Source organism: Scomber japonicus, chromosome 10 (assembly GCF_027409825.1).
Source record: "Scomber japonicus isolate fScoJap1 chromosome 10, fScoJap1.pri, whole genome shotgun sequence".
Classification (NCBI taxonomy): Eukaryota; Metazoa; Chordata; class Actinopteri; order Scombriformes; family Scombridae; genus Scomber; species Scomber japonicus.
In genome coordinates, this window is record NC_070587.1 from 24,027,659 (window position 1) to 24,048,945 (window position 21,287).

General features: G+C 41.5%; 1 protein-coding gene across 1 annotated transcript in view; it reads left to right on the top strand.

Moving 5' to 3' along the window:
* The first annotated feature begins 420 nt into the window (after window positions 1–420).
* Window positions 421–21,287, top strand: part of snrka (SNF related kinase a) — a 53,988-nt gene continuing 33,121 nt past the window's right edge. The window contains exon 1 of the mRNA XM_053326860.1: window positions 421–1,039. Coding sequence (XP_053182835.1) covers window positions 451–1,039 — 589 coding nt within the window. The 5' untranslated portion in view covers window positions 421–450. The remainder of the gene's footprint in view (window positions 1,040–21,287) is intronic.

A 21,287-nucleotide genomic window follows, 5' to 3' on the forward strand; every position in this document is an offset into this window, starting at 1 on the left:
TTTTCTCTCAGCCTGCTGGGGATTTAAGTGCGCCGTTTTATATATCAGCGTGAGCATCATTTTGCTCTTAAAATCTTTGTTCGATATTCCTAATGCAGCCCTTTCATTCTGCAATTTATCCCAACGTTATTCTGCTCAATGCTTCTCTCTGAGTAAGGGAGGAGGCAGGTACATTACTACTGTCTGCCAAATGTTGGGTCATATTTTACATTTTATTTGAACTCATTAACACCCTGTTCAGTTTTATGGTCAACTTTGCTTATGTGATGTAATCAGCTTTTATTGAAACTGCAGTAATTTAATGTTGTCTCATATCTTTTAGGAAGCAGGAGCCATGGGTTTCTCCTTCAGCCTCGGATGAACTAAACTAAGCTGGACCTACGCAACACAGCTAACCCGCCCCTGCCTACAGTGGGGGCTCCCCTGTCCCCATCGCCCTCTCCAGCTAATATGGCGGGCTTCAAACGGGGGTACGATGGCAAGATCGCCGGCCTGTACGACCTGGATAAGACGCTGGGCCGCGGCCACTTCGCCGTGGTCAAGCTGGCGCGTCACGTCTTCACGGGGGAGAAAGTGGCGGTCAAGGTGATCGACAAGACTAAGCTGGACACGGTGGCCACGGGTCACCTTTTCCAGGAAGTCCGCTGCATGAAGCTGGTCCAACACCCAAACATTGTGCGCCTGTACGAAGTGATAGACACTCAGACCAAGCTGTACCTCATCCTGGAGCTAGGCGACGGAGGGGATATGTTTGACTACATCATGAAACACGAGGAGGGGCTGAATGAAGAGCTGGCTAAGAAATACTTTGCCCAGATCGTCCACGCCATCTCCTACTGTCACCGGCTGCACGTGGTGCACAGGGACCTCAAGCCGGAGAACGTGGTGTTCTTTGAGAAACAAGGCCTGGTCAAGCTCACAGACTTTGGATTCAGTAACAAGTTCCAACCGGGGAAAAAGCTGACGACCAGTTGTGGATCTCTGGCGTACTCGGCACCGGAAATACTACTGGGTGATGAGTATGATGCTCCAGCTGTAGGTATGCAAAAACACATGCTAAAGTAATGAATTGAGTCACACTGTTAATTAGAACAGTGCAGAGAGTTACATTGTTCAGCTTTGATTCAGTGCATTGCTTTCACACCGGCAAGTGAGGTTGAATAACCGCGTATGATCCATTGATTGTTTTAAGTTAGATGGACCAGGCTTGTTTGTTGCCCGTGGCGACAGCTCAGCTTCCAGTCCAATTATTAGCCTCTCCCCGCCTCCCCGAAACAGCTTGTCTCTGATTCAAAAAACAAGCTTTCTACATCAAACCACACAGGATATCTTTATCAAAGTCACATTAAAAAGCTGCGTCTGCACAGCGGTGTATGAGGTTGGCAATGTGGCTCGCACCTGTTTCACACTTCTTTTTTCTTTCTTGTCACACCTTGGTTTAACACCTTGGCTGCTATTTTGCTTCCAGAGCCTGAACACATGTTCACCACGGCCTTTTTTGTGTTTAGAAGGTCTCACTCCTGAATCCTGCGACCCGTCATCAATCGCGGGCCCGGCGGCCTTTGCAACTCTATACAGACAGTTGGATTTGTTTTAAGTATCAAGCTGTGTGTCCAGTAGTATGCCTCTAACAGTACTTGACACTGATCAGGCTGCCATAGGGCCATGTGCGACAAGGTCAGCTCTACTAGATACCGATGCCCCCCCCCCCCCCTCCGGGTGTCCCATTGCACTAAATTAACTGGCTCATTGATTTTCTATGAGGGCTCACAGAGTGCAGACAGACAGACAGATTGCGTGTCCTTCTCACGCCTGATATGATATCCCCTCTCATCAAATAGCTTTCCAACGTAGGGACCGAGTCCAGCTTTCGGAAAACGGGCAATGAGATGAGGCCAGTTAAGCTAGTTTTTTTTCACCAGGTCTGGTTTGTTCATGTGGCGGATAATCCTAAAAGGAGTCTGCAATTTGGTCTCATGATTGTTTATGCGTGGAGAGGCATGCTTTCAGAGGCAGTCAACTAGGTATTATTTGCTTCTCCTTTTTTTTTTTTTTGTGGTCATGGTTCTCACAAAACTGAAAAGGTGCGGCTGAAGCGAGAGACAATGAGGAAGCTGTGGTTACTTTCTCACTGAAGTGAACATACTGTAAATCTCATGTTTATTGTAAGAACTCAGATAGAGAGTATTTGATCTTGGACTGTGTAGAAAATGCTATATTGCTCTGTAGTGTTGACATGTATTTTTGAGCAGTTGTCCATATATGGAAGGAAGGAAGTCTATTACAGGAAGCTGGTGGAGCACCTAGAAGACATCATAGAAATCTGTATCTCATCTTTATCTCATCTTTACACCAAATTGTCCATGTTAGTGCTTGTTCTCTGCATGTTCTGCGTTCCGTTTAACTGGGAAGGTGGAAGTCGGATCTGGGAATGACGTCACGCTTAAGTTTGAAATGCTATCTTGGATTTTTGAAGTCGGGGTTGGTGAGGCTCACCCGACCTTCTTATGGCTATGGTCCCTATAGTCGGAAATCCCACTTCAGGGAGCCTACCAGTTGAAATTTCCAAATGAATTCCAACTTCCGAGTAGAAATGGAACCCACCAATAAATCCTGCATGCTGTAGTAGAAGGTATCAAACCACTAAAGTCTCAAGTTTGGTCAGATTTGATAGTTAACCTGCTTTGATCATACATACATAAGATTTTGACCCCTAATTTTAGACATTTTCTATTTGGCTGCTTGTGTTTAAGATGTTTCGCCTCTTTTAAATAGAAAAGTTATGTACGTAAACATGTTCATATTTGTCACAGTAAGGTATAGTTTTGATATTCGTACAGAAGCTCTTGTATTAGCACTAGAATTGATGTCAAACAGCACCAGTCTTAGTGTTGGAGGTACGGAGAGTATTCATACCTCGGAGAATACAGCAGTGTACATTCATTCCACATTCAGCACGGCTGCTTTCATACTGAGTGACTTTTTAACCCTGGTTGCTTTTATAGGTCAGTGCGTCCACACCTGAAGGCATGTACACATCAGCTGTTTTTCAAGCGTGCTCCAGACTGTTCCAGCTTTCTGTTTCTGTTCCCGCTGTGCTTCCTGTCATCTGTAAACACAGCCCAAATAACTGTCAAAACACGCTTTAAAACCACACCAATCACAATGACAGGAATATTCATTTGCTTGTGCTTTATGGAAATATTATGAACAATAGCCAGCATACCATACACAGTGTGTGGTGTCACGTAGTCATACTGAAAATGAGAGTCCAGAGTACACTCAGCAGGGAGTCTTTATGTAGCTCTGTGATATACTGTCTCTTTTCCATTGATTTTAAAGTGTACCACCATCTGCACTGGTTTACCACTCAGTCACTATCCACATGCAGCTCTCTGTACTTTATTGTGCTGAGCAGTGTTGTTTAGTGGGCCTGACATTCTGCACCGTCTACCAGGTGGCTGTTGTGTGTGTGATGTACTTTGAGGCACTAATAGTAATTGCTTATGTTCTACTTTTGGTTGTGTCATACAGGCTTTTCAGCCCTCTTCACTTGTTGTGTAGAGAGCTCTTGCCATTGATGGCCATTCTCTGGCTGCTCCTCTGTGCACCACAGTGCAGTTCAACCCAGCGCTGCTGTGGTCAGAGCTATTAGCCTGGTGTGTTTGTTGCACAGAAAATGAATGTAATGAGGTGAAAGTACTTCTTTTTCTGCACATGTTGCAACTCAGGCCACACGTAGGTTTATGTTTGGTTTTCTCCCTGGGGAGCGAGGGTCTTTTTATCTGCTTACACTTTCCTTGAAGGCAACACTGGGCTGTGATTTTAGACACTTTTAGGGATATCAAAATAAGAGCCTGACAGATATATATATCTATATTGGATAGCCAATATTATCAGCTGGTATTTGCCTATCACAGACGTATCGGTATTTTTATTGTCATTCTCACCATTTCCCTACATGAAGAAAAGATTATAATATATAATAAATAAGGAACACCTAAAATTAATAAAGTGAGCAATGCAGTGTACTATTATAAAAAAGTATATTTTGTACTTTTTTTTCTTAATTCATGTTTAATATATTTTCAGTGCACTGATGTTTTTCTTCAGCCAGTGCATAAAGCCTTCCTGTACCAGAGCCATCAATGACCCACATCAACCTGTTCAGCAAGAATCTGCATCCGCACTGAAAGGGCATCAGAAGTGTGTCTCCAGAGAGCAGCCAGAGGGACTCTCTTAATTGCAGTCCCTGGTTACTGTAGCCTGCTGCTGGCAGTAGGATGGGGAAGGGTGGGGGGGGGGGGGGGTAGAACAGTTAATCCATGCCATTGTTTGGACTGGGCCAGGAGAGGATGAGAGGGAGGCAGGATGCAGTGATTAAACAGTCCTGTGTTGACACAGACTTGCTGGCTGTGATTGGAACTCGTTCCTTGGCTCCCTACCACCGGGCCAAAGACCAGCTTTTCCTCATTATCTATACCATTCTCCATCCTAAACAAACACACACACACACACACACACACACACAGAGTTTGTAAAGCTCTCTAAGAGGGATGCGTACTTGCTTACTCCTCAGGAACAGCCATTCATTCAATAAGCTGTGTATTGAGACTGAATCACTATGCTATCAATGTGCTTTCACTGCTTTACGTGGCGCTACCATGGCAGGCTCTAAAAATAACTTTCTTCCCCATGAGAGCAATTTATTTAGTCTGAAGTACACGATGTTGTTCCATGAAGTGTGAAAAATGTAAATGACAGCCCCCTCTCTATCTCTGTTCTTTGTGACTTTGATATTACATAACACACTAGTCCTTTTGACTCAGTGTTACAGATGTGTTCGTTTAGCCCGGGTCACACAAAGCCTCCAACAGGCCTGCTGGCTTTTGTCTGGATACCATCAGATTAGACTCAGTGGAAACAAGAGGTGGAGGATCCAAACATAAACATATTTAAGTCATCTTTGCTTTAGAAGCTGTGTTTACTTTATATTTAGGGGTGTAACCATTCACCTTGATTAGTTTATTTATTTACTTTTTATGTGAGAAGAAATGGTGATAAAAAGCTTTTATTAAATGAACTTCAGTTTGGTATAGAGCCCAACCGATATTGGATTTGGATTTAATCATTACAAAAAAATAAATAATAATAGATATTAAAAAATAAATAATAAATAGATATTATATTACTAATAAAAGAACCAAAAATGTATTTATTGACTAAAAAGTATCCAATGTACATAAAATGCTGCCTTTACAACTTTTTAAAAAACATTTTAAAAAAGTTTATAATTGCACAACATATACAATGATACTTATATCTGTGAAAGGCCAATACCAGCCAGTAATATTGATTAACTCATATATCGGTCAGGCTCTAGTTTGGAAAATCAAAAAACAGTAAAAAACAAACCTTAGTTGAAGCACACTTAGATTAAAGAGAGAGGCATTTATTTCTGACTCCCTCTGCTCATATTTTTAGCCTCCTTGTTTTCTCATCTACTTCCATTTGCTGTGCTAATATGTTACTGCATTACTGGTAATTACGGTAATCCTCACCAGAGGCTTCCAGCAGCATGGATGGCTAACTTCTGGTTACCTCTCCACTAAGTTGAATAGGTACTGAATAATGTATCCCAGCTGTTCCTTTAGATCAAGGATGTCCAAACTGTTCCATAAAGGATCATGTGTCTGCAGGTTTTCATTCCAACCAAGCAGACTCGACTCATTTAATCAACTGATCTCAGTCTCCAGACAGCTGATTGGTCAAATTGTGTGTGCTCTTGATTGGTTGGAACAAAAACCTGCAGACACACGGCTCTTTATGGAATAGATTGCCTGTTCTGGACTTTCCAATTTCTGTCAGAGCGAGCGGATCAAATTCTGAAACAAGATTTGAAACGAGTCATTTTGCTGGGGGGTTGTGTGTGGATTTTGTTAGATTAGTAATGTAATGAGAGCTGGACAGGTTGCACCTGCGACAGTGGCAGTGAGGATGTGATACGGGAGATGGAACCACGTCTCGAGACCGTAACGTGGTCTTGATTTCAGAAGCGTAACACCTGTAATATTGACACTATTTCTGTATGTGGTGCTTTTTGTTCCAGTGAATCTGTCTTATCTCCACTCTGGATAGCTTTCTTTTGTCTTTTTGTGGATTTAAACTGTGTGGAACAGTTTATTAATACAACCACTGCGTGAATAGACTACATGATGCTAAATGAAGCCTTGTGAATGATAGGTGGTGCTGATCAATCTGCCGGCAAAACATATTATTCAAATTGCCATTCACACTCTACACCTCTGACCTCTTTATTTCCCTCTGACCTGCTGTTGCTCTGCGCCTCAGGCTCTTTGTAACAGCAGGTTAGGATGGACAGATGTACATGGACACACACACACACAGACACACACACACACACACACAGACAGATGCACACACTGTAGTACAGCAGTCCTGCAGTCACTTGGAGGTGTTAAAGAAGCGTGTGCAAACAGAGTGGTTGTTGTGTAAGGCAGCAGCTCACACTGACAGAGTGAAGGTTAGTAGGAATAGTTAGTGGACAAACAGGTTGATCAGGGAGGCTGACATATGACAGCTGGATGAAACTACAATGTGTGCTGGCTTCTCTGAAAGTCACACTCAGCTGGTAATTATAGTATCAAGTATGAATTGATAATGGTTATTGATATTGATTTGCTTTTTGCTTTTTTTAAATAGATAATTAGCCAGTTTTTTGATCCATTATTTGTGAATTAGTGCTAGTGCTTTTAAAGTTTTATGTTCACTCTCTTGCATACGGTTCAGGTCAAATTTTACAGCTGTAAAAAAAAAAAACCCCAAGTGTTTATCTTTTACCCTGAAATTTGATGCCTTTTCCTTAAGTTTAAGCTAGGTTTAACAAGGTTTAATCACCTAGTTATTGATCAGTCAGATTGGCTATTGATGCTTTCTAAATAGATCTGTGGTTCAAAATTTGGTATGCACACATTTTGTGCAATTCTCAATTATAACTGTCTTCCCATGTCGTAACTCATGGAAGTTCAAGTGAAGTTTATGAAGCTGCAGTTCATTAACATGAATTCTGCAAGTGGGCCAAACATCAATATGCAGTTAATGTTTACTGTGTGCTGATGGTTTTACAATTATACTACCACATCATCATTTAACAATCAAACACTACATTAACAGTCTGGGTTATCACCTAACATCAGATCAGTATTAGTTACATGTAAATGACAGAAAGCCAAGATGTCTTAATCTCCCTGCTAAATGTTAAACTGTTAAACACATTGCATCTTTTTTTTAAGCTCATCACCTTTAAAACTATTTAACTGAAGCACTTAATTGTATTCAGGCTGTTCAAGCAGCTTAAGTACAAAGCTGTCCACAATATCATTAACATACTTGCAAGGTTAACTCATCATTTACATGTCAAAACATTGTCAGGTGTGTCTTCCCAAACAGTTACAGCTGCTGTCAATCAATATCAATTGAGTTTCATGATTTTTTTTTTTAATGTAAGTATTATGTCAAGTATATTAATAGTAATACCACTGTTAATGAAATAAAGTTTACCCAAAAGGTGAGTAAGCACTCTTTTTATATACCACAAAATGATGCTATATTTTTTCACTTTTCACTCTCATAATAATCATAACCAGACCTTAATCAGTGCTGAATACTTGTAAGTAAATAGACAGTGTTTAGTATTATTGGCTACTGCTCTCTGTAGCTAATAGATTAGATAACTAGCTGTTGACACAATGCAGAATGAACTACTGTGTGTTAATGTCAATAAAGTTTCATGTAGTCAGCAGATTAATTAAAGGAGCATGACGTCTTTTTGCCATGAGGTTAGGTAGTGGACACGGCCACTTTCTTGCTGTATTCCTCATCCAGATGTTAACTGTCTGAAAAACTGTCACAGACCAGCTGATCTTCATTGTTGACTCTGCTTTACGAGTATACTTCTCACTTACTAATTACATAACCTGAAGCCAGGTTATATAATTATTGCGCAAGGCGCCGGTGTGCTGAAGCTGCCTAACACCTGTCATACCTAAACTATGTACAAGAATCCAGAGATTGAGGAATGTAGCTGATAAGTTGTTTGTGGTGGTTAACCCTTTAATCTAAGTGTTGTAGGGACATGTATACATGTAGAATGACTGGTTTGGAGGCTACAGGTCAAGGGAAATGTACTGTAAGTGTGTATCAGGGTGTGTGTGCTGTGCCCGAGCAAGGGAATGTTGAGGAGCGCGCTAAACATGCACTCTGCTTTCTATTAATGCCACCGTCACTAATGGCTCCAGGAGCCGGCAGGTCAGGTCGAGTCCTCCGTATCAGCTACAGCTGCCGCAGGGTTGAGTGGAGGTTTGTGGGCGTGTTTGTTCTTTAAAGCAAAACCACTGTGGAATAATCAGAAAATCAAGTTTTATTGATCTCTTTCTCTCCCTCTCTTCATTCACTCTCTACCTTGCTCAACCACAGCTGCTCTCTCTCTCTCAAGACTTCATACTATACTAGTTCCAAATGTTTGTACTTTTCCTTTAAAGTGCATCTGTAGTGACTTTATGTCCATACCTTGCAGCTCTCAGTCTTTCACCTCTATTTCTTTAATGTGTTTGAAAGCATACATACTCTATAAAAGACAGTTTGTAACCTGATATGTGTCAGTATGTGCGTGTGTGTGTGTGTGCGCGCGTGTGTGTGTGAAAGAGTGGTTTGGAAAGCCGAGGAGGGAACCGAGGCCTACTTAGGCACGGTGGCTGAGAGAGCAAATGGTCAGCTGTCTGTCAGTCACAGCAGGGATTAGTCAGAGCTAGCTGGGCACCAGAGACAGAGAGACAGACAGACAGAGAGAGAGAGAGAGAGAGAGAGGGATGAATGGGTGAGGCGACAGGTGGTAAGACACACTCTGAGCCAAGTCTTGATTTGAGGCCAGGTGAATCAGTCCTAACATTTTATTACTGGAAGATGGGAAAAAAAGCACTTTCTTTAATGCTGTGTGAGCAACTGTTGGATTTGTCTTGTCATTTTTAAAGTGAGGTAAGTTTTATACTGACACACTGTATCTGTGCTGGATTACTTCTACAGCCAGGATTTAAATGTCAGGTTGAATAAAAATAACAAAACCTGGACCTAAGTATAATAAAAAGTCACTTTTTCTACTCAGAAAAATCACAATGTATGATAGTCATCCTTAAAAAACAGCTCAGCCTGAACCAACCCAAAATAAGCTTGTTGTGATTTAATTGTACTAAACGAATCAACGGGAGCCGAAATAACTCTCCAACACGATGCCCATTGGTTAAAAGTCTGAATTGAGAGTCGAGGTGGAACATTGTAGCTGCACACTCAAAATAACTTCATCCAGAGGCATAAATGCAGCAGCAGTGTTATTATTTCTGCACATAGGAAAACACAAGGCCTTCCTTAAAGGTGTGGACAGAAAAAATAGGAAAAAGGAGAGAGGTGAGAGTGGAAATGAACAGGGCCAAGTTACAATATAAAAATAAATGGAGGAACATTTAAGCAGCAGGAATTTGAAGGCAGCGTTGGACAGAAAAAAATAAAAAAATAAAACCTAAACTGTAAGCAGGTTATGATACCAACACAGACCTAACTCCAGCACTCAGTACTTTTTATTTAACATTTGATACCCAACGCTATGCAGATGATGACTGCTTGGCTGTTGTTCAGAACAGCTGTGTGAGGTGTGTTATATATTTAGGATGTCTCTTTATGTCCCTGGAGCAGTGAAGGCTTCCAGTGTTGTGGAAATAGTCCATTGTTGTCCCAGTGGCTAAAACTAGAACCCTTAAGGAGCTACATGACTTCAGACTAGCGGCATTAACATCACTGGTCATGAAGGCATTTGAATGGTTGGTCAAAGTGTTGAATATGGTGGGTGAGTCTGTGGACACCATGTAGTTTGCATATGGCTGGGATTCCTCAATCAGCTTACTATATAAATAACTAGAAGATCCAGGCACCCATGGCACACTTTTATTTTTGGATTTCCTATTTAGTTTAATACTACCCAGCCACATGTTTTAGCTCAGGAGTAACGTGTGGGCTGGATTGCAGGTCTCAGGGGGGATTGACTTTGTGTCAGAGTGGAGTGTCTGATGATACAGTACAGTTATCAGGCTGCTCCATTAAGCTGAATCTGAGCCCGGCCCGATGGTAGAGGAGTTTGTCAAATGGTGTGATGAGGACTCTCTCCAATTAATTGTTGTAAAGGTCTATCATTTGGTCATTGATCTTTAGGAGGAAATCATCCCACCTAGCATCTCAGACTTTCATCAAAGGAGTTGAGTTTGTAGACTATTATAAATATTGTGGAAGTCATTCATGAGTCATTGATAAAGACCTTAAAGTTTGAAGCAACCTTTGTACTTCCTCAGGAAGTTGTATGATGATAATGTAGATAAGAGAATGAGATGTTTTACAACTCATTTATTGGATGATCTTTGTTTTTCTGTGATTGCTTGGTATAGTAACCTGAACACCAGGGAAAATAAGCACCTGAGCTTTATTGTGAAGGTGTCTGGTGAGGTCACAGTTGTCCCACAGACTCCATTGACACCTGTGTTTGTCCAGCAGGTTCTCTGCAAAATCCAAACCCTCCCCTTCACTTGGAGTTTGGAACTCTTCACTGAGGCTATAGATTCAGAGCACTCCTATTACACACTTAAAGTGTAATAGGAGTACAAACTATTGTAGCATTATGTTTAGTATATAGTACAGGACATGACACAGAGAGCAGAGGAGAGGACACAGAGAGCAGAGGAGAGGACACAGAGAGCAGAGGAGAGGACACAGAGAGCAGAGGAGATGACACAGAGCGCAGAGGAGAGGACACAGAGCGCAGAGGAGAGGACACAGAGAGCAGAGGAGATGACACAGAGAGCAGAGGAGAGGACACAGAGAGCAGAGGAGATGACACAGAGAGAAAGTACATTTTTGTACTTGTATGAAGTGGGATAATATAGTGACTGAACTGAACTGAAGTGACTCTGGCGTTAACTTAGCTCCGACTCGGTCGAGGAGCCAGTTTGAAGATAAATCCACTTAATCCCAGAAGTTAAAAAAAAAACCCTCCTCCGTGCTGTAAAATGCTCCGTGTCTGCGGGTGTTTATTCCTCCAGAAGATGAGACAGCGGCAGCTGCAGCAAAGCTCTCTCTCTCCTTCCTCCAGAGTTGGCTGGCGCTCAGCAGGCGTCTGTTGGCAAGCAGCGGCCCTGTCCCCTAGTCCGGTCCTGAGCTTAGCTTAGGTAGGTCCCAGTCAGGCTTGGGAGAGAAACATGGTGGAGACAATTCAATGAAGCCTCCAAGTGATGTAAGAAGGGGCATCAAAGCTAAATGGCTTGTTAAATCATAAGAGCCTACACCATACTGACTTATTTTACAGGTTTTTTTAGCGGGCACATCAGTGACCCAAATATATACACACAAGCACTGAAAAAGTGAGTTTTTTTCATCATACGGCCCCTTTAACTCTTACCACAGTGTGTTTCCTGTGTGCAGAACAGGAGTGTGTACAGCAGACACACACACACACACACACACACACACACACACACACTGCTAAACAGAGGTGATTAAGTGCAATTATCCATTTCAGTGATCCATGACGAATTAAAGCTACTTCAACAAAAGAAGCACGACGAGACGAGTCGAAACTTGCTGGTCTTCCACTGACATCATGAACCAACCTCCACCGACCTTCCTTTCATTCCCACATTCCGCCCGCGCAGGGTGTGCTCCTACTCAGGCATATTTTTGTAAGGAGAAAAAAAAAAAAAGCAGGATTTGATTGGCTGAAGACTTTTGCTCTTGTCCCGTATGAAACTTGATTTAAATCTTTCAGCTTTATTGCCCATCCCTTACTTTTTGAATATGATATGCACACTGTATTCCCACTGTAATACTGCTGAGATGTCCCAGAGGTGATTTGAAATATGTCACTTTTTTTGTGAACACTATAACACCATTATAAATACAGCAGCCTTGATTATTATTCTAAGAAAAACTACTATTTTACCATCCTCAAAGCTTTTATAATTACACAGTATTAATTGATCTCTTAACTGACTGTAAAAGCGGACCGAACTCTTTCCTCTTTCTTGGCGCATATCGGGCCTGGCCCTCTTTGAACGCGCTCCCCCTGTCATCGACGCTGTCATTTTCAAGCCGCTCGGCAGTTTTATCGGCGGCGAAACGGCTGAATGCAGAGCAGGAGAAGGGGAAAAAAGACGCCAAGAGACAAATCCCACAGTCGCTAATTAAAGCATTGTGGTGCCACTGTAATACAAAGAGGAGGAGGAAGAGGATGCTGAGGAGATTGCAGATGGATGTGTGCGTGCGTGTGTGTGTGTGTGTATGTGTGTGTGTGATCCAATGGTGGTTGATGGTCAAGTTGCACAACCTTAACACTGAAGCAATATTAACTTTACGTAATCAGGAGCATATTTTAAACCACAAGTGTAGTAAAATTTGAGTGTGGGTAGGGTGAGAAGAGAAGAAAAGGAATAAGGGTGGGGGGGTAAGAGGGGGCTGAGTTTGCCCCTTCCTGTTTCCTCTATGGGCATTGTTTGTTTTCTGTTTAAGGGTAGCTGGAGTGCAGAAAGCTCCCTACATATGCATTCAAGCTTCTCCTGCTTGCACTTGGGGGGGAAATGCCACTTAAAATGTAATTGTGAAATATAATCATAAGCTGTGTGTGTGTGTGTGTGTGTGTGTGTGTGTGTGTGTGTGTGTGTGTGTGAGAAGAGATACTGCAGACAAATATTGACGTGTAGCGCCTCTCCGATGTGTTGTTGAGCGCGCGCGTACGTGCAGATAGATTCGCCAGAGGGCCTGACAGAGGAAGGTTTCATTCTCTAATTTGAGATGAAGGGGGGCGGGGGGGGGGGGAGCAAGTGTCGCCATGGTAACGGATGCTGCTAATGTGAATGTGCGAACCAGGTGTGAGGTAGTACACATGTGGTCTCTCGGGGGTCTCTGTTTAGTCTTGTGCGCATGTCTGCAAATGGCTCATATACAGATGAATAAACAACACAAACAGCACCTGTGTAGCGGTAACTGTAGCGATAGGTAGAAGAGAGGTTTTGTGTGGTTGTGTGTGCGTAAAGGAATGTGTGTCACTGGTCTTTGACATGACTGTAACAGCAGTAGAGTGTATTTAACACAGTGCAGCAGGTCACAGAAGAGCCTGAGGTTGGTTAGACTTATATAATCCACTTTTCACTGCTGAACCATGACTGAAGGAAACATGTTTATTCCATTCAGAATCCAGATGACAGTTTTCTCTCCAAGGGTTTTTTTTAAAAAGCCGTGTGCGCTCTAAAAGATGACTACCACCACTGAAGTTTCAAATTGTACATAATAATCACGACAAACCCAAACCACACGCACTCTCTCTCCACTTCAAGCAGCTGACTGGAGCTCGTGGTGAGCAGTCTGCAGCCTCTCCTCTGCTCTCTGTGTCATCTCCTCTGCTCTCTGTGTCCTCTCCTCTGCTCTCTGTGTCCTCTCCTCTGCTCTCTGTGTCCTCTCCTCTGCTCTCTGTGTCCTCTCCTCTGCTCTCTGTGTCCTCTCCTCTGCTCTCTGTGTCCTCTCCTCTGCTCTCTGTGTCATCTCCTCTGTCATCTCCTCTGCTCTCTGTGTCCTCTCCTCTGCTCTCTGTGTCATCTCCTCTGTCATCTCCTCTGCTCTCTGTGTCCTCTCCTCTGCTCTCTGTCCTCTCCTCTGCTCTCTGTGTCATCTCCTCTGTTCTCTGTCCTCTCCTCTGCTCTCTGTCCTATCCTCTGCTCTCTGTGTCCTCTCCTCTGCTCTCTGTCCTCTCCTCTGCTCTCTGTCCTCTCCTCTGCTCTCTGTCCTCTCCTCTGCTCTCTGTCCTCTCCTCTGTGTCCTCTCCCCTGCTCTCTGTGTCCTCTCCTCTGCTCTCTGTCCTCTCCTCTGCTCTCTGTGTCCTCTCCTCTGCTCTCTGTGTCCTCTCCTCTGCTCTCTGTGTCCTCTCCTCTGCTCTCTGTGTCCTCTCCTCTGCTCTCTGTGTCCTCTCCTCTGCTCTCTGTGTCCTCTCCTCTGCTCTCTGTCCTCTCCCCTGCTCTCTGTGTCCTCTCCTCTGCTCTCTGCGTCTGTGTTTAACCGACACAGAGAGCAGACAGCAGAGCAGAAGGGGTTAACACAGTGAAACAGGTGAAGTGAAAGATAACAAATTTGACTTGAGGTGACGACAACTCAAAGCTTGCAACTGTAAATGCTGTAAAGTCCAATGTGGACTTTATCCAACCACCTGCTCAACAAGCATAAACATGTAGAAAAGTGATATTTTTAACTGCTCTGCCTGCAGTTTCCATCCACAGTATGACTAATACTGACACACTAAACTTGACTCACTATTTTATTGATTGGCGTGTTATTTTTGTTTCCAGTGAGATATTATTGTTATTATTATTATTATTTATTTAGTGAATTTGCTGTGTTAAACATTACTGTTGCTGCTCTAGAAACAACATTTAATTCTATTTAAAATATAAATCAGTTGTAATCCTCTTCTGAATTAGGATAACTTCAGGATATAATGCTGCTTTCTTCATCAGTGAGCGTATATGTTTCACTTTTCTTCTTGCCTACGTCTGAGTGTAAAAAAACTTACTTTGATTTATGAATATTCTGAGCTCCAAAATGATGTGAAAAGGCATTTTTTAGTCAAATAACATCACATTTTCTTTAGGGAGAACCTCCAAACCCTCCAGCTGCGTTGTTGTATTTCACTTTGGACATTTATTACAACTACAGCTATCTGAGCCTCCTGAGTCCTTCTGGTGATAAAACCTGCTGTAAATGATCTCACACACACACGACTCAAACTTTATCTGGAACAATTCGAACACACTGTTAAGATATGTCAGCGTCAACGTGGATGCTGCACGCACACAGCAGCAAACAATATGAGCTACTGGTAGAAGCTCCTTTTAGGAAAATGTCCAATTATGTGTTAAATGCTGATAATTGTAAGCTCAGGGCAGGAAGCATCACATCAACAGTTGTGATAAAGCCACTGAGTGGAACCTGTAGAGTGAGCATCAGTACTTGACTCTCTTAGCTAATACATTCTAACCTCTGTAGTCTTTTTAATGCTCCGTTGGACCTTTTTAGGTGTTTTTTCTGATGTTCCAAGTGGCTGTACACATTTGTGCTCTTACTGTTTTTCTAACACCAGACTGTACAACCTCTTTATTGTACAAGAGCATTGTTTTTTTGCCAAAGCTGGGGGTGGATAAATATATTTGTTCCTCCTCAGTATTTGCAACTATGACACATATTTTGTTATTCCTAAAAAATCTGTTTGTTTCTCACATATTCAGAACCAATCAGAGTCTAACTTCTCTTAAATGAGAAATGTTGTCCAAACTTTGACTGTTGCTGTATATTTAGATTTCATTTCCCCCATCTTCATGTGCAATTTCTCACATGAACAAAACCAGAATGGGTCTCTCTACCAAGCCAAATAATGCACAATCATTGCCTCCATAAAAAAAATGAGCAAAAGCAGAGCTTATGTTCTGTAATAGTTGAATCAAGTCCTGCTCAAACATGTCTGTAATGTGGAACACTCTGACCAAATGAGTCTGGATCAGATTTAGTGTGGGTTTCCTGTTCTTACCCAGACCAGGACCCAAGGATAACCCCAGGAGTAATTATATGCTGTTGTGTTAATTAGATGCACAGAGGAAGAAAAAAAAAAAAGATGGATGATCTCTACTCTGCTTGGATTTATTCTCACGTCTGCCCTCTTTTTTTTATCAGAAGTAGGTTAACAAAAGCATACTCTTTTTTAATTTTTGAGACCCATATTGTCTTTTTGCGTGTGTGTTTTTTTAGTTAGTGGCACAGGGTCATCCATCTTCTCCACCTAAAATTCAGAAGGAGTAGCAGGTCAAATGGTAGAATCCTGAAGCAGAAAATCATTGTCTATGTCGCATACTTATGTCATTCATGCGGACTGAACTTGGACTTATAGACTTTTTATAGCATTTCTTCTTTGTATATTTTATTCTTGTTTATATACTTTGTGTGTGTCTGTTCGTATATGTTCGTGTTGATTTGAGTCATGTATGACCTCACCTTACCCTACCTTGATTGCTCTGAACTTTGGCCCCTTGACTTTCCTCTGAGTGTGCATGTATGTTGTGTATACTGTATACAGAATTATCAATGAGTATGCTGCTCAGCACTTGTGTTCTCAGATAGCAGTGGTCCATACTCAGCATAACTATAACACCAGGGCCTGTGTGCATTCAAGTAAAGATCCTCAAGTGAATAATGCAGCCACAAGTTCCTTTTTCTTTGTGTGTGTGTTTAAATATGAGAGAGGCTTATTTTATACAAGAGGGTAACACATTTATAATGCAATCCACATTGACACAGTTACTTTAGCTGTTCTTATGCTCCTATGTTATTTTTTATTTCTTAAATTTGGATTTCAGGATTGTTTGGTTTGATATATTTTTAGTCTTTAGTCTAAATGTTCATACTTTAACACGTGTCTCTGTGTAATCCATAAAATCAATCAGTCAATCAATATGTGATTCAGAGTGATTGAAATACCTCCACTACTCCACATATGGTCAGTCGCGTTCCCCTTACAGTACATTGTAATAACCCTGGTGATCATCTGACTTCTCATTTGGTGACATCATCAAGGCAACATTTCAATTGTCCAATACTTTAGATTATGCCTAAATACCTGCAAAACAGCCTCAGCTGTATCTTTGGGTTTTACACTAATAAGCTAATTATAGCATGCTAACAAACTAAACTAGTGTGTTGAACACAGGTTTTTATTATTATATGATGTTAGCATTTGGCTCAAAGCACCACAGTGTGTAGCTGTGGACTCTGTCTTGTTTCTCATATGATAATAAAGTGAGTATTGCAGGGTTTTGTGCCGCTGCTCAGACAGAACAAACACTTTGAATATGTCACCTTGAGCTCGGGGGAATTGTTACATCTGCCAGACCAGACAATTAATCAAGAAAATAATTGCATATTTAATCACACACACGGCAACAGTCAGCTGTAGCTCCATAATTCTAAATAAAGGTCATAGACAGCGAAGAACATGTTAGTAGTTTTAAGAATTGTATTATTTTGTTTTAAGTCTCTTTCATATTCAGAGTAGCGGAGAAGCCCCCAGCCATCATGCTAATATGAGACAACACCAGGCAGGAGACACACTTTATTCTGGAGCTCTGGATCTCATCCATATTCAGCAACAGAGAGAAGAGTGCCAGCACATTTCTCTTCCATCTCTTCCATCTCTTCCTCAGTCATCTTCTCAGCCACTGGAACACACCAAATCCCACATGCATGCTATCATTTTATATTCTTTTACACTCAAAAACCCCAAGCGCTCACCCTACTTCCTCCTCCAATCAGTGTTGTCCCACACTCACAGACAGGAGGAAGAGGAGAAGTATATGCCCTCGTGATACAATTAACATTTTGGAACCGTGCAGACACTGTAACTTTCACCCACTTTGAGCCTTTCTGAGCCTCAGTCAGTCACTTCCTCCAGGCGGGTGCTTATTAACAGAGTAGAACAGGAGAGGTGCAGCAGGGGTCAGGTCTGGTTGGCCTTTTTATACCTGCATTCTCTCTTAGACGTCACTCCTTTTTAACCGCCTCGCAGCTCCTAAAACATTCTTTAGATGTCAAAAAGATTACTCGGTCTATTTAACATCAATGCTTTAGACGCTTCGGTTTTCTAACGGCGTGACGAGCAGCAGCAGCACCTGAGAAATTTGGATTGAAAACTGAATGAACTGGATGTAAAGAATTTGCATGCTTTCGTGCAGGATTCAGGTGTGAAGCCAGTCTGCTGTATCACCCCCTCCCCCCTTCCTCCCTCCCCTCCCCTCAGGTTTCAAGGCTACTGTCACACACTGACATTCCCAGCTGATTGTTTTAAGCTGTAATTGCCTGTCTGCATGATTTTTAACTTTCTGCAGGTTATATAGAGGAGTCATTAGTACATTGAGACATGCTGGGAGTGTGTGTGTGTGTGTGTGTGTGTGTGTGTGTGTGTGTGTGTGTGTGTGTGTGTGTGTGTGTGTGTGTGTGTGTGTGTGTGTTGGCACAGTGTGTCATGAAACTAGCATCATGACAGCATCTTATCTTGTTATCTTCTCCAAGAACTCTAGTGCTGTTGCCTCAATTTATCCATTTTTTTAGCTGAAAACATACTTAATATATAACTACAGGTTATTGTAGGTTACTGGTGTTACTATCAGGTGCTGGACACACAAAGCGTGTAAAATGTTCATTTCAAAACACATACTTTGGGATGTTTTTTATGGTATGTCCCCCCGGTGGACAATAAAGTCGACTCTCCTCTACCTTCAAGCTGTTAAAGCCCCTCCACTACTTTTTAATGGCCTCAAGTCTGATAAAACACCGGACTATAAAGGCTCAAAAAAGCATCTCAAAACATGCTCGATGAAGCTTCAGACAAGCCCAGCAGAGGGGAAAAAGCAAAGTGCGGTAATGGCTCTCCAGACAGAGCACAGTCACTAACAAAAGCTTTACAACCGCAGACCTTCTATCAATCAAAAAAAAAAGAAACATGTCACTTTTACACAGAAAATGAACATTTATTCCAGCAGCGTTTGACCCGGTTCACACCACACTGCTGCAAACAAACCCTTTCATCAAATAGAGGATCAGCCTGCACCACCTGAAGTCACTGCAGTCACATGGCTACTTCCATGCCTGTTGATACGTCACATTAGCAGCTACGAGGCAACACCAATAATCTACTATACAAAACACACTCCTCAAAAAAACAGAAGGTCAAAGGTCGATGCTACACAGATCCAGATCTACTCCAAAAATGACATTATTCTACATGATATCAATATTGTTCATTCTCTGCTTTTTGAAGTAAGCAGATGAAATTGGTCCAAAAATAAAAGAAGTTATAACTCTAGCTATAACTTTATATTCTCACGTTCACCCACTCATGTTCTCTCTATCTCAGTCTCCTCCCCTTTTAAAAAAACAAAAAAACTTGTTATGCAGTACGTTGCACGAACTTTACGGTTCGATCATAAATAAATAAAAATGAAACCATATTTTCTGTGACCTCAATGAGCTCAGTTGCTTGTAAAAATAAAATAAAACACTCGGGTCAACAGTTTCCCACACGCAGAGTTGAGGTGAAGCTGCAGCAGGTCTGCGTGTGACACACAGACATCTCAAGCACATCTACAGCTGCTCCCTGTCTGCCAATGACAGTGTGTGTGTGTGTGTGTTTGTGTGTGTGTGTCATATGTAGGTGACAGCCTCTTGCTAAAAGTTAGTATTTAGTTGTGTGTTAGTTTGAGTCTAACACACAGCATTGTTATGTATTCCTGTGAGGTATTCTCTTCTTCTTCCTGTTTACACTTGTTTTCTATTTTTGCCACCTCCGCTTATGTCCGCGTGGGAATACACAGTTTGAACATTAGGTCTGTCTGTATATAATAAAACAATAAAAAAAGGTAGAAAATAAATAGTTTACATCACTTTATTTATTGCACCCATCTGCTTCCAAGTTTAAACAGTGAATTCATTAAAGGGACACTTCACAATTTTTCAACCTGGACCTTATTTTCCTGTGTTTTTGTGTGTAAGAGACGAATGGGGGTGACAAATTTTAAAATGAGTCCAGTATTCAATCAATCAAACTTAAAGAGAATAAGAGAAACGTTTATTAAAAGTTAAGAAACTTTAATGTAAAAACTGAGCATAGATTAAAAAGACAAAAAAGAGATAAAGTTTAATAACAGCTAGACTAAAAATTAGGTTAAAGAGAAGAGAAAAGGCAAAACAGATGAATAAATTGATAAGTGTGAAGAAAGAAATGTGAAGAAAAAAAAGAGTAAAAAGTTAAAACATCATAACAAATGAAATAGAAATACAATAAAAAGACTTCTCTCAAGAAGAAGTCTTATTCTGAAATCTGAATCTTTCAGGAGATCAGTGGTGGAAACCTGATCTAAGCTGATTCCAAAGACCAACATTAGATTTCTGTGTATGGTTCCTTACATAATGCTGCCAGACTCTTATATTAACAACGTGAGTCCGTCAGTGGCAAAAACAAACACTTTTATTGCCCCAAATGATTACATTACAGCCTGGTTCACAGCTGCTGGCTCAAGTGTTCTTGCTCAATACTGGACCACTTTCAAATATTGTCACCCCCCATTAGTCACTTCATGGGAAACTAGGGTCCAGGTTGAAAAGTCCTGACATTTCTCTTTAAAACCAATTGACTCTAAACTCACTGTAGAGCTTTTGTATTTTAGTCTTAAACTGTTGATTAGCTTCTTAAATATGAATATCAGCTGCTATTCTTTGACTTAGCCTTAAATACCACAGCTACTAATTCCATCTATGTAAACAAGCAACACATGATCAGTACAGTTCATGCTCCAGGTTGTTCTCTGTATAATATTGAGTCACCTTGCTCTATCTGTAGAGCAAAGGCACAGCCAGAACTAACTTTTTGTGAAGCACTACCCTACACTTTCCCACTGACACGACCCCCCGCTGCTCCATTACCACAATCCCATTCAAATGAATGTAGCCGACATTTATTCACGGGTTTTAGTGCTTATCAGCCATTCTGACAGTCGGAGGCCTGAATGGTGCGAGGAGACAGCGAGCCCACCCACAGAGCAGGACTGTAATAAAAGTCCAGAAGCATACGGGAGCACATTACATGTTTGGTTTGTTTTTTTTGTTTTGTTCCTGCTATGACTTACATCCTTTTTAGGTAATGATTTCTTTTTTTGTTGTTGGTCTTGCTGGAGACTGCCAGGCTTGTGTGTGTGTGTGTGTGTGTGTGTGTGTGTGTGTGTGTGTGTGTGTGTGTGTGTGTGTGTGTGTGTGTGTGTGTGTGTGTGTGTGTGTGTGTGTGTGTGTGTGTGTGTGTGTGTGTGTGTGTGTGTGAGAAGATATTAAGTAGGCAGCTGAGAGTGGGAGAAATGTGCTATTTTGCCTTTTTAAAAAGTCAATTCAGTTTATCACAATATTTTACATCTTTTATAAAATATACAGGTCGAGTAGCAGAAATGTGGTGAGGTAGTGAAGATATGTTGCCTAGAAACAACAAATAACACAAGCACAGATTTTTATTGGTAAAAAGAAAATCAACCTGCTCCTTTAGATTAGCTTCACTTTGGCTCAAATTTACTATTACATGTGTGCTGTACTACAGTAGCTAT